At 41.7% G+C, this 13,811-nt stretch overlaps 1 protein-coding gene across 2 annotated transcripts; it reads left to right on the top strand.

The window, feature by feature from the left end:
• Positions 1-284: 284 nt before the first annotated feature.
• Positions 285-13,001, top strand: rec8b (REC8 meiotic recombination protein b). 2 transcript variants are annotated; one of them, XM_086305921.1, is made up of 18 exons: positions 285-460; positions 570-638; positions 834-976; positions 2,099-2,174; positions 2,614-2,731; positions 4,727-4,793; positions 4,901-4,968; positions 5,664-5,745; positions 6,536-6,593; positions 6,772-6,967; positions 7,324-7,458; positions 8,345-8,420; positions 8,780-8,958; positions 9,212-9,251; positions 9,340-9,415; positions 9,512-9,613; positions 12,481-12,587; positions 12,772-13,001. In XM_086305921.1, the coding sequence occupies exons 1-18, from the start codon at positions 405-407 to the stop codon at positions 12,861-12,863; spliced, it is 1,740 nt and encodes a 579-aa protein (XP_086162047.1). In that variant the 5' UTR covers positions 285-404; the 3' UTR covers positions 12,864-13,001. The 2 variants fall into 2 exon arrangements, with proteins under 2 accessions (XP_086162047.1, XP_086162046.1); XM_086305920.1 differs by having other exon boundaries at positions 9,337-9,415.
• The last annotated feature ends 810 nt before the right edge of the window (positions 13,002-13,811 follow it).

Here is a 13,811-nt window from a genome sequence, read left to right as displayed (position 1 = left end):
TCACAAAGGGAGCAGAGTTATATAATATTACATTAAATGGGAACAAGTAAAACCTAAAGCCATATAGTACTTGAGTACTGCTATCAGTCTTAATCATCAGTTTTAGAGTAATTTGATGCCCTTTTTAATTGTAAGGCTCTATGTTAGTTTTTCTTTAAACGGGTAAAGTCTAACATAACTACTCATCTTACATTTATTTATGCAGCAATGGATTTATTTTTAGTACTTGAACGCATCATGGGTGTTTACTATCGTGTCCTGAATCTGAAACCGGATTGGTGGAGCATGTTTTGAGGCGGGAAACCGAGACTTAAATTTCGGCAAAGATTGGTGTTTTAATCTAGTTCCTAAACTTGGTCCTCTTTTCTTTAACTTCTTGCATTTTTATTGACAGATAAGACGAAATGTTTTACTACCCCAATGTGCTCCAGCGACATTCTGGATGTTTTTCCACAATTTGGTGAGTCTACATGTTGCTTCAAAGCCATTAGCAAGAAGTCCTGATGGACATTACCTCCCGACTAGCTAACTGTTATGTCTAAATTTTGTAAATGTGTTTTGTTATTCAGGTTAGCAGCCACTAAAGGCATCAGGGTGACCCGCAGAGAGCTTCTGAGAGTCAATGTCAAGCGGACCTGGTATGAATGTGCATGTTTTTGTATAGCAAGCCTGATAAAATTGCTAAAGTAGATTAGCAAAGGTTTAGACTAGTTTAGGTTACTTAGTTCAAACTTAGCACTTCACTACATCTCCATTTGCCAGTAAATTGTGCAGCTAAGTTTTACTGTGCACATTTAGTCAAGATTCATCTGCCTCATTTTGAATGTTTACAGCGGGGAGATTTTGGACTATGTGACGGCACAGGTTCCTCCACCACAACCCAGCCTGCCCAGGCCTCGGTTCTCTCTGTACCTGTCCTCTCAGCTGCAGTACGGAGTGGTTGTAGTCTACCACAGGCAGTGTGGCTTCTTGCTTGGTGAGGAACAAACAGCAAGACAGCAGAAACAAGAGAAACTGAAATCGTGTGATCAGCCATGACATTCCTCTGCTTTCCCTACACACTATGCTGCAAGTTGAGTCACTGCAGTAGTTGTCAAATTTGAAAGTGTATACAAAACACTGAGGAGATGACTAACATGGATTAAAAAATAAATGGGAATCATTTCATGGTAGATTGCTTATATAGGATTAGCAAAAAAAAGGGAGTTGGTTGGCAAAATGATTTTCAATTGAACCAAAAAACCCCAACAAAAAACACTAACTCAAATAAACCAAAAGCAAAAACAGAGCAGCTTCATTATTTTTCATGATTGATGTTAACTGGGGAAAAAAGCCCAGCTTGTTTACTTTATGCAAAACACATCAGACAGATTGTGTTCGTCACCTTCTCTCTGTGTCATGAAAACTGTTTTGGTGCAAAAACCAAAACAATGCTATCATCCCAGCTCCCCCTGATAAGTGTGATTTAGAAGCCAATATGGAACTAATGAAAGCAACATCATCAAACACAGCGCAACAGTCTCGATTCATCAGGTCTCAAATTGCAGCCTGACGATGATATTGCATCCGACAGATTCGCAATCATGCTGCTGTCATGGTTGATGAAAATGGTGAAACATAATGCAGGATGATCAGCAGGAGGAGATGCCAAGAAAGCAGCCATTGTCTGCAGTGGCATTTAATTTCACCCACCAGTACAATAAAACCTCCAAGTGTGTGGGTATGATGTTTATATGGCATTATTAAGCAGGGCTTAGTGGAGTTTGGTATGGTCATTGTAAAATGGGACACAAACATCCTCCATGCTCATTTTTATTTTTCCAGACATCCATTTTTTTATATGCTTATTCAGTTGAAGGTCCTATGAGGCTGGAGGCAATCCTGGCTTTGGGGGAGAGGTTGGGTACATCCTGGACAGGTTGCCGGTACAGGCAACCTAAATACTCTTAGTACCTTTTATCAATGAGGATGTTGAATACACATGTTAGCTTGAAGTGACCTTTAGTACATTTGTCACTGTTAACTTAAATGTGATGCCTCTTCTTGCATCTCTGTTTTTTTTTGTACGAGTCGTGTGCATAATTTTTCTGTTTTCCAGACGAGGTTCAACAAACCATAGACCGCCTGCTGCGCTGTAAAAGATGTGTGCCTATAGACATGGCTGAATCTGGCAGGTCTGTGTATGCACGCACAGTGTGCTAATCCACAGGGGAAGAAAGTTTTGTCTCTTGCGGCATCTGAAAAAAAATTAGCAGAACTGTCAGGAAGTTTTAGCTGTTTGGGGAAGTGTGAGCTCACAGGCTTGTTGTTGAATATTTATGAGATGACAAACAGATTGTTTGGAGTAATAAACAGTAAAATGGAGAATATGGTGTTTAAATTAGTGGACAAATGGCTCTCCTTCCCTTTAAATAGCTTCATCAATGTTTCATAAGCCACATTATGGAACAGCAGTAACGTTATGCACTTTGCTATTTATTAATCCATTTTGTGCGATATGAAGGAGCTCTAGTCTTATTCCAGTGATATTTTATATTATTAGAAACTGCAAATTCTAAAATGTGTGCAGTGTTTGAATATGTTGAGTAATAACATTGGCGTATCACACTGTAGGAATGCTTTGGATATACCTGACATCCTGTACATGATGGAGGAGGCAGAAGGAGCTCAGGATCCCTTCTTTGGTATCATGGAATCTCACCAGCTACCCAGCCCATACAAATTACCCCAGGTACATACACCCACCATTATACACCAGTATTATATATGCATGCCTCTGTAATATGTCAGGTTTGCTACAGAGGGACTGCAGTCAGTGTTGAAGGTCACGCTCTGTAAGCATGCAGGTGAGAGGCAGCAGTAGCTGCTACTATTACAATAATGATTAGATTTACCATGAATCATAATAATAGAAGCTTGCAGGATTTCACACATGCAGGCGAACTCCTGTTTCCAAAAAAATCTTTTGACTTGTAAAGATCAGTTCAGTGTTGAGCTTCATATGCAAGACTATTTGTGACATTTAGTCCTTATCCTAACACACAGACAAACATCTGATGTCCTGAAATTGTGACTGGCCATATAAATGCAGAACTTACTGTTATTTCACACAGTTTTGTTTGTTTGTTACCACAAATTACACATGCACCATTTACTTGGATTATTGTTTTATGGTAATGTTTACAAATGGGCTTTGATCAGTGTTTTTTGATCAACGGTCATGACAATTAGCATATTAATGATCAAGGAGCTGCCCATTGTTCATTCAGTGGGCTGGTTTCAGTTATTGTGCAAATGTACTGTCTATAAGGTTGGGGAAACCTCCAGTCAGCTGAGACTGAAGAAGTCACTTGGATGAGTGACGAAACTGGGGGGGAAATGCAGTGATTTACAAATCTCATAAAACCACATTTTATTCACAATAGATCACAGAAAACATATCAAATGTTTAAACTAAGAGATTTTATTATTTCGTGAAGGATAACACCTCATTTTGAATTTTTACGGCAGCGACATGTCTCAGAGAAGTTGGCATGGGGCAACAAAAGGCTGGAAAAGCACTGAGTAAGTAAGAGGTACAATAAAGAAACCGCTGGAGGAACATTTTGCAGTTAAGAAGTTACCTAGTGAGCAATGTGACTGGGTATAAAAAATGCATCTTAAAGAGGTTTCTGCAGAACAACTTCAGAAAAAAAACTTTTCACCATATATTTCATCATCTACAGTACATAATCATAATACTCAAAAGATTAAGAGATCCTGGAGAAATCTGTGTGTGCAAGGGTCAAAATTAGTATGGGATGCCCATGAGATGATCTTCAGAGCCTCAGGTCTCACTGCATTAAAACAGGCACGTCTGTGAGCACAATTCACCATGCCCCTCTAAAATGCAGGTTAAAGTTCTTATCGTGACAAGAAGAAGCCCCACATGAACGTGACCCTGCGCTTCTCTTGGCCAAAGCTCATTTAAAATGAAATTATTCTGTTATAGATGCCCTATAGTTCAGATTAAAGAGAAGAGGAATCATCTGGGTTGTTATCAACACTCGGTTCAAAAGCCATCTTTGATGGCATTAGTGCCTATAGTATTGGCACCTTGCACACCTGTAAAGACACCATCAGTGTTGAAGGGTGTAAACAGGTTTTAGAGCAAATGGAAACATTTGGCACATCAGGAGAAATACGACAGAAGACCCCGGACTGTCAGGACTGTATTCCTCTCCAAAAAGTCCAGCAGCTGCTCTCCTCAGCTACCAGATGTTTACAGACTGTTAAAAGATGAGGGGATGATACACAGCGCTAAACGTGGCCCTGTAACAACTTTTTTGAAACATGTTGCTGCCATGAAATGATTTTTTTCCTGAATTGTTGCATTCTCTCATTTTAAACATTTGGTATATTACTATATTACTGCTACTGTGAATAAAATATGGGTTTGTGAGATTTGCAAGTCATTGCATTCTGGTTTTATTTACACCCCGAGTCGTGTGGCAATGGGGTTGTGCACTATATTTCTCCCTGCTTACAATACTTCATAGTGTTGAGTCAGTTAAATCACAGTGAATAACTCTTTGCTGAGTGTGGGTGATGTAAATCTGGCAGACCTGGACTTGAACTTTGTCCTCATAATCTGTAATGAGTAGAATGAGTCAATGTTATATGGATTTAAAGGATTGCTGCACTGCATCATAAGTGTTTGTTACGTGTTTGTGATGTGCGCTTCCAGGCGGGGTTTGTGATTGAAGATGTTGGTTCACAGCACTCCCTGGTGCTCAGTCCCCACACCACACGAGGTGAGATGAAAACTCTGGCATTTTAAAAAGCTGTAGCTGCTCCCCATTTGAATCTCAGCTACTCTCACATCCTTGTGCTCCTAATTCCTCCTGCAATGTTAAACCAGGTTTCAGGTCACCTCCAGCTGCCATCACTCTAACTGAGAAGGAGCACTTCATCATCACCACTGCTGAGGTAAACTCTCTGTCATAGTGCGGGGACAAGAAACACCCCAGTCATCATTTTTAGTTACAGCAGGCGTCCTGGTGAATCACTGAGCCAGGATGTGGACCGTGTGCCCACAACATCTCCAGTTAACATCTTTGTCACAAGCTAGAAGCCTGCTTCCTGTGTGCCTCATGCTTTGTGACGAGGGAGCAGCATCAAAGGCAGAAGATGTAGTACACTGTCACATGCTCTTGTGAGAAAGATGTTTACTGTTAAACAAGGCCAGATATTTATAAGAACTCTTATTTTGAAGTGCTCAAACCAATCCAGTGTGTATAAGATAAAGTGAGGTGAGTGTTGTGAGGAAATGTGGATCAAAATGACAGACAGAGAAAAGAAGGCAGAGGGATGTGTTTCCCTACTGTAAGTCGAGCAGGACCATCACACAGTATTAGCCTCCTCGCTCTGTCACTTAGAGACTGCCGATGGCCCTCATGAACCGCATCAGCTGATGATATCCATTTTGGCTTGTTGAGATCGGCCTGTGTGCACAGTTTGCTCACAGAGACATGCTGCTCACATCCCTGTTGCACTGTCAGTCTCATGAGTTTAGTTTTGCTATGCAGGCAGAAACATGGTAATATCTGTACTCTCAGCTCTGTTGCTGCTGCTGTATTTTTATTTCTGTCTTTCATTCACGCGTCTTACATTTTCTGTGTCAGGATTTCGAGGGAGCTGATCTTCCTGAAGCTACAGCCAGAGAGATTGACTTGTTGATGGACCAAGCTGACCAGTTCCATAAAGGTGTTTCTGTCAGACTCATTGATTGTCCTCTGTGATAAGCACTGTGCACATATAACAGGGTTTTATGTGTTTAGCCTGACATCATGTTTTAGCTTTGCAGAAATTCTTATCAGCTCTGCAACACGTCCCTCTCTTGCACAGGGTATTTTCTCTGCCTAGAGGAAATTTTTGGCACTGTCTTCTAAGAGGTTTTAGGAGTGGCAAAGACAGATCACCCTCATTTGAAGCTAGCTTCATTAATTCCAAGCCTTGAAGACGTTTTTGTTTATGAAATCCTGAGAAATAACAGGAAAAGGCATCGATTTCTGCCAAAACCGGAACTTATTTACTTTACTGTAAGCATGTGGTCACCTACAACAAGACCCCATTCTGAGTCAGGAGAAAGCCTGTTGTAATGTGACTGCCCCCATCAGCCGGGTCAAATTCTTTGTGCCACGGCTATAATTGGAAAAAGAGCCGCTCTGACCCCATGAGTGCTTTTGCTACCAGAAAGAAAACATTTATTTTCTGGAAACTGGTTGGTTTCATTGGAGAGCAGAGAGGCAGAAACTTTAGATCGCCTCTTCTGCTCTGACAAAAATTATAAAAGACAGGACAACATGTGAGTAGCTTGTATTTAGTTCCAATTTTCTCTGTTAAAACATGAGTGAGAGAGTAGAAAAGGATTTTTTAGGGTCTTATTAGAATAGATTTAAGCCACTTGATTCATTAGTTTGGGTCATTTGGTGAAAACTGTTAGTTTGTATGTGTCTTGTTTCTCTGAGCGTTGTTTACAACACGTGTTAAACAGATGCAGAGGAGCAGACAGAGGAGAGCAGCTGGAAAGGAGCCATGTCTTCTGCTGATCAGTGAGTCCTGGTTAGAAACAAAAGTGACAAACATGGTTTGTGTTTCCACTGGCTGTTACGGCCCGTGCACAGAAAATAGACCGCAGACTTACAGGAATATTTATGTGTGTCTCAAAGGTGTGATAACAGTTTTCGTCTCATGAACATTTTCAGTGTGGTGCTACGTGTGTGTTTCCAGGCTGGAGGAGGAGGTGGTGTTGGGGACAGACCGGGACAGTGTGTGGCTGCTGGACGAGGAGACAGGTCAGCCTATGGCAGTTCCTTTGGCAACCATTGCCCTAGAGATGACCCCTGTACAAGTTGCCATGCCATCTCCACCCTCTGGGGCATCTGGGAGAGAGGGGGACCGAACGACAGAAAGGCCCTGTGATGAGGTGGGATAAGGAGGACTGCTCACTTTTACTGTTTTGTGAGAAAGTAAAAGATTTCCGGTGTGTCTGTGTGGGATGTATCTGAAAGGCTCTGGATTTTGTTGATGGAAAAACAGCTATTAAAACTATGTTTTATTTTTAGGCTATTGAACGATGATTGTGTAGGAAACACTGTGATGACAGCTTGTTTTTATGACACCCGTAGCCCAGTGACTCACGAGCAGTTTGTTTTGTTTTAGAAACAAATAATAGAAAGCATGTGCGGGTGTGTCAACATGGAGCTGCATATTTTCCAGTATGCGTACTCTGGACTGTTAAGTCATTGCACTGTAAACGTATGATTGTTGCTGTGCCACCAGGTGGCTGCTCCTCCTCTAAGGAAGCGCGGTGGAAGACGCAGGCGTCAGCTGGTCTTTGCAGACCCTCAGGTCCAGATATCTGAAAGAGTGATGGAGGAGCAGATCGGGAACCCGAGGGCCGAGACGCTCACACTGGTAGTTAGAATAAGATGACATCACTGAACTTTTAAAGATTTATCTGAATGAATTCAGTCTAAATATTTCAGATTTTGAATGACAGTTTGCATCACATAACTGCTGGAGTTATGTACACATTTAACAGCTTCTTTTCTTCTCAGACACATGTAGACTTTTTCCATGAGTCTCTACTCGACTTGACTCAATCCATTTTTTAGGGCTTTCCATTAGGCTTTTTGTTACCTCCTGTCGGATTTCAGGTGATCCGAGGCAATCCGAAAATATGTCGTCAACAGACTGCATGCCAACAGTTGGCCAGTCATTGGCGTCACGAGAGCTACACAAAAAACAGTGCGGTCCCTGAGTCTGAAAAAGCCATACACTGAGCAGCAGGTAGATGATCATCATCCGCTGTTATTGTGTTTGTGTCACATGCAAATCACATCACGGGACTTTTGTCCGCGTTACTATAACGACCCACACGTAGCAAAGTGGTACTCGATTGTAGTGGAAAACAACCAAAATGGAGTTGAGCTGAGCAGAGTAGGTATTAATGGAAAAGAGGCAATAGACACAAAGACTCCATACTAAAATCCGTCTTCACTGGATGTTCCTGGTTCAGTTGACGGGGATCAGTGGTTGACTGACCGATTTTCAGTCTCTGCTGTTCTGTAATCAAAGTCTTGCCATCAAAGTGTCTATTCACCAGGGTGTCTGTTAATTAAACTCCTGCTCTCCACTTCTATTCCTTCTCTTCCCACTGGAATAGTGCTTATTGATTTCATTGCCTTCCTTCTTTGTTGCTCCCTTCCTGCCATGTTTAAATTCCTGTGATATGCTGAGATTGGTTTCCCTCCCTCGCTGCACCAGAACCTTCACTCTAAAATCTTGTTTTTTCTCTCAGTCAGACGTGTTGCTGGACTTCCTGTCTGTGACCACGCGTGCCACTCCTACTCAGCTCTTCAGCGCCCCCTGTGGATGTAAGTACCAGGAGCTACACAGTTACTGTTGACTGAATACGAACCATTATTTCTAAGCCTTTTATTCTCAGGTAATGAAAGCACAGACGGATTGAGCAGTATAAAATCCCTTAGAGAGAATCCTTGTACATCATGTAAGGAAGCCTAATAAATAAAGAGAAATGCTGCAACTTGTCTGTTCGCCACATAAATGTTGTGCATGTTTCTAATCAGCTTCAGCCTCACTGGGCCTCTGCATGCTAATAGGTGGGACTAATCTCCAACACAGTCATCAGCTATAGTGAAAAAAAACTATAGCTGTAGAGAAAAAAAACAAACTGTCGGCATAGCACCCTGTCTGCCTTTTGCCCTATCTACAGCCCTCCTTCACTCTGACCTCCAGACGCTATGGAAACAGCAGGCCTCACTCGCCGTCCTGCCCAAACAAGAAAAAGAGAAAGGGGAGGAGGAAGAAGAGGAGGAGGGGAGATTGGGGTCAGAGCAAGAGAGAGAGATAATGAGGGCAGAGAGGAAGAGAAGGGACTCATCCATGAAGGAGGTGGGTCTGCGTACATTTAACCATCGACGAGGAGGATTTTGATGTAAAGTAGTGGTAATCTTACCAAACTCCAGTGTAATGCCATCCTGAATTCTGAGAGGGTGTTTGTGGAGCCAGAGTTGTAATAATAAGGCTTATCTGGTATCCAGCTAGCCCGCAGTGGTAGCCTGCCAGCTCAGTGTGTTCAGCTCATTGGTGAAATAAATCAGATTATAAACCTCATTTCTATTTCTTTACTCTCTCTCTTTCTCAGATACCCAGTGATTTAAGACTGCAAAGCACAGAGGGCTCATGTAAGAAGAACTCTCATCTTTGACACAGACTACTTAGATTTTTTTAAGAGCACAAAGCCACTCACTGCGTGTTTGTGTGTGTCAGCAGCTGTGTCAGATATGATGCTGGACATGTCCAAAGAAGATCGATCAGTAAGCGATGCCGTTACTTCCATCAGCAGATGGTAAGTCTCAGATGGATAGAAAGATGGACAGCTCGGTGCATAAGAAACAGATCACTGTGTGTTTGTGTTTATGTGTTTGTGTGTGTGTGTCTGCAGGTCTCTGCAGGAGGAAGTCCAACAACCAATGGAGCCCATAGCAGAAGAAAGGATTGAGATGCCCGAGGCTCAGACTAACGCAGACAGCAGGGACATGCTGAGGTGCTCTAAACATAAGCTAGCAAACACGCACAAACACACTCACACTGACACACAAACATACTTTGTAACTCCAAGAAATGCATGAAAGACATTTGCAGCTGTGTCAAACTCAGTCTCACTGATGCCCACTGTTTGAAATGAGAGTTACATTGTGGACCAGACCTATAGATGTTATTGACGTGCCTGTCTTTACAATCTGGTCCACGTGAATCCTGAACTATATGTTGTCATTATGGCGCCCACACCGCCAACTCCTAACAACCTGCTCATCAGCCTGAGTGTGACAGTTGCTTGTAGCACGAATTTGATTAAACAACATCAGTCCTTATGTAAAAGCAAAGTGGGAACAAAGTGCTTATTTGTAAGTCTTAACATGTTAGTGGCTGTGTGGGAAATATAAGGGGAAAAACGCCTCTGATCAGGTGGTTTGCATATATAGCACAAGCCAGGCAGCTCATATGAAAGTGGGCGCACAAGGAAAGGTTTTGAATTGTAAATTAAGTTTGCAGTTTATCTGGAAGTCCTCATCTAAATGGTCTACCTGACACTGCTTGCCTCTTATCAGCTCCGAGGGTTTCTTTCTCGTATATTCAGTATATCAATAGAAATGATATTCCCTGAAAACAGAGATCGTCTCTTGCTGATTACATGCGCAGGCCTCTCTGTACTCTTTATAAAACAGCAAACATCTTTTGAAATTGTCCACCTCTGCTTGCTTTGTCCCACTCTGTGTCGGGCCGCTTTTATGCTCGCCGTGACGCTTGTGTGCCGGGTGTTGTGGGATAATTTTTACATCTCATCCTGTGTCGTGAGACATGATCTTTGTGACACATCGGCCGGTCGCGCAAGACCCGAGTGTACGATCGTGCCCGTTTTTATGATTATTTTAATAATAGTTCTGCACAGTAGCTCAGAGACGCACAAACACACAGGGGGAGATGTTGCAACTGTTTAGAAGAATAACGCAGTGGCTTCTTGCACCTTAACAGTGGGGAATAAAGACGAGCGAAGCGACCACTGCAGAGGGTGTAGTGGCACCTTTAGCTCATCAGCTTTAAGGTGTCATGGAGGTGTGCCCACACAGCCCCGACTGCAGGAGTTTGACACGTGTTGCAACATAGGTAAACATGTAAGAGTCACTGTGATAATACAGGATGCTGAAGGATCTTTCTTTACTTTTTAATCCTTTCTGGCTCCTGAGTGCAGGCTCTTTGTTAATGCTGCCCAGCCTCCACATGCGCGTTAGTGCTCTAATATCCACTCGTGTTGAGATCTGAAGAGTCCACACTCTGCTCTGTTGCCAGAATCGCCCCAAGGTGATTAGTTTTTGTGGCACGACATGCTACTCTGCTCTTTGTATTTGAAGGTAGGCTGTGGCAGACTTTTAAAGGTGAACCATTAATGGCTACAGTTTGAAAACTAGGACAACTAGTCTATTTATTCAGAGTTTCAGCTGTGTTGGTTGAATTGCATGAAGAGAAACACAGTGACTTTCCTTTCCTAACACAGGCCAAAACAACGCTTAACAACACTCGTAATCTTTATCCAGTGTGTGCCAACAAACAGCATCTGAAGACATTTTCACATCCTTGCTTATGTGACAGTGTTGGGGTCACTCGTCTTTTGATGCACACTTGTCTTCAGTGTTTTCAGGGATGTTACACTGAGCTGTCATCTACACACTGGGAGTCTCCCTGTTGGTTTGATCTGGTTTAAAACTCTAATTTTTATTCAGTTCATGCGTCAGACAGTGAAACTGTTGATCACAGTGCATCTATAATTATATTCATGTCCGGTAACATGTATAATTGCATATACACTTTTTGCCTCCAGCATAACAGGTTGACCTGCTTTCTAAGTTGTTGGACATTTGCTTTGAAATTCTAAACCGAAAGGAAGCAGCAGACCTGAGGGATGAGTCTGACACGTATCTCTGACTGATTTTGTTTAAATGTCAAATACTGTGAAAAAGTATTTGCTCCCTTCATGATTTCAGTTTTTGTAAATTTTCACATTTCAGATTTTAATATCTGACAAAAACAACCCAAGTAAATACAAAATGCAGTTTGGTGAAATTATGATTTTATTTATTAAATGAATAACTATCCAAAACTACATATCCCTTGTGTAAAAATGAAATAACCGCCTAAGCTTAACAACTGGCTGCACCACCCTTGGCAGCAAGAACTACAATCAGACATGATTGATAACTGATAGTGAGTCATTCACATCACTGTCGAGGAATTTTGGCCCACTCTTCTTTTCAGAATTGTTTTATTGGAGTGTTTTCCCAAAAGTCTCTGGGAACATCAAGATGCTTTTTAACAGATGTGAGTTGAGCCTTTGTGTTCTGTTTGCTCAGCAGTGGTTTTCTCCTTGGGTGCCATTTTTGCCCAGTCTCTTTCTTGTCATTGAATCATGAACTCTGACCTCAACAGAGACAAATGAGGCCTTGTCACTTTTGCGACCTCCTGGATGAATCATTGCTGTGCTCTTGAAGTAATTTTTGTAGACTGGCCACTCGTGGGATGATTCACTACTGGTACAGTTTTTCTCCATGTGTGGATAATGGCTCTCACTTTGGATCACTGGAGTTCCCAGACTTTAGAACTGGCTTTGTAACCTTTTCCAGACTGACTGATGCCAGTGACTTTTTTTCTTAGCTCTTTCTTTAGATTGTGGCATGATGTGCTTTTAGCCTACTTTACCTTGTTAGACGTGTTGGTTTAAGGGATTTCTCACATTTTTACACAGAACATGGATGGTTTGGGTAACTTGGTTTCTTAATAAATGAAATCATTGTTTAAAAAAACGTAATCTGTACTTCCTCGAGATATTTAAAAACAAAACATACGTTTCTTTTCCAGCTGGATCACCTTCAGCCTGCAGAGGTTTGGTGAAGTCATCTTTGACTCTCTGCTGCCCCCTGAGGCCAATCGCTCCACTGCAACTGACACATTCTACAAACTGCTGGGTATGGGAAAGACAGAAATGGATTTTATTGATTTTTAGAGCTTTGAAGAATGAGGTGGATTGATGTGTCATTAAAGCTGACCTTTCACAAACTTCCCTGCATTGTACAGTAACAAAGGCTGTCACAGAGTGCGGTCTCTGTAACTTGTTTAATGGCCCTATTCTGTGACGCTTCCTTCCAACAGAGCTCCTGTCTGCTGGACAGGTGACTGTACATCAGGCTGAGCCCTACAGCAGCATCACCATAAGCTCTGCTAAGCTGACAATGGCTGCCTGAACACACCTACAGCATCCAGCTAAAACCTAGTAGAGATTCAGCTCATCTGAACACATTGTTAAATCCAGTTTTTAATCAATAGCATATGAAGATTATTAAATGAATTACTTTTAATTAAACATGACCCTTTTTAAAAAACAAACAAACAAAAAACCATCAGCGTTTCATGTTTTTATGCTTGGAAATTCAGTATTTTTAAGGATATTTTTAAAAATGTTATCCTACTCATGTGGTTCAGATTTATTGCTTGTATGGTTATATTTTCAGGTGTTTAAACAGAGTGTTGCAGTTTGGACTGAGTGTTGTATTATTATAGCTTTTTTCTTTTGTTTTATATTGTTATTTTCTCTGTTAAAAATATTAAAGGATAAAAATTAACTCCACTTTTATACAGTTTGTATTTGCTGTGTTAAATTTTAGCTCTTTAAAGACTAAAATCTTTAATAAAATGTTACTTATTCTTTGCATCTCAAAGGACTGGACTTCTCTTCATTGTCATACGATGACTGAGCCTCTTAGAAAAAGCCTACACATCAGTCTCTCTCTTTCAGATTCTGCACATGCTGTAGAAACATGCTGCATATAGAAATTAATGAAATGTGAAATGTTACAGAGGCTTTATCTCCTGCCTGTGACGGGACCAGATGGTGCCTCGCTGGCAGAAAAACTCCTCTGTGACCTCATGGCTCAATAGCGATATGAGCGCTTGCTTGTCAAATACCTCGATGAGGCCAAGAAGCCCGAGCTGAGGTCAGGGCAGAAATCCTCATTCACATCAGCACACTGGAATGGGAATTTTGTTGCTATGCATTCAGGTGGTGACATCGTGCCAAGAAGTGTCCGTTGTACATAATGTTTGGTACAAGAATAGCCAGCTGACTGCTACGTTTTCCACTGTGTACAAAAACATTTATGGTGCAATAGTTTGCTCAACATTAGTTTTGATAG

Source organism: Aulonocara sp. 'chitande type north' Nkhata Bay, linkage group LG9 (assembly GCF_057382095.1).
Source record: "Aulonocara sp. 'chitande type north' Nkhata Bay isolate Kocher_YH1m ecotype deep benthic linkage group LG9, A_spYH_male_GT1.1, whole genome shotgun sequence".
In the NCBI taxonomy this organism is placed as follows: domain Eukaryota; kingdom Metazoa; phylum Chordata; class Actinopteri; order Cichliformes; family Cichlidae; genus Aulonocara; species Aulonocara sp. 'chitande type north' Nkhata Bay.
Note: the sequence above shows the minus strand (reverse complement) of the source record. Positions and strands in the feature narration are given on the sequence as shown.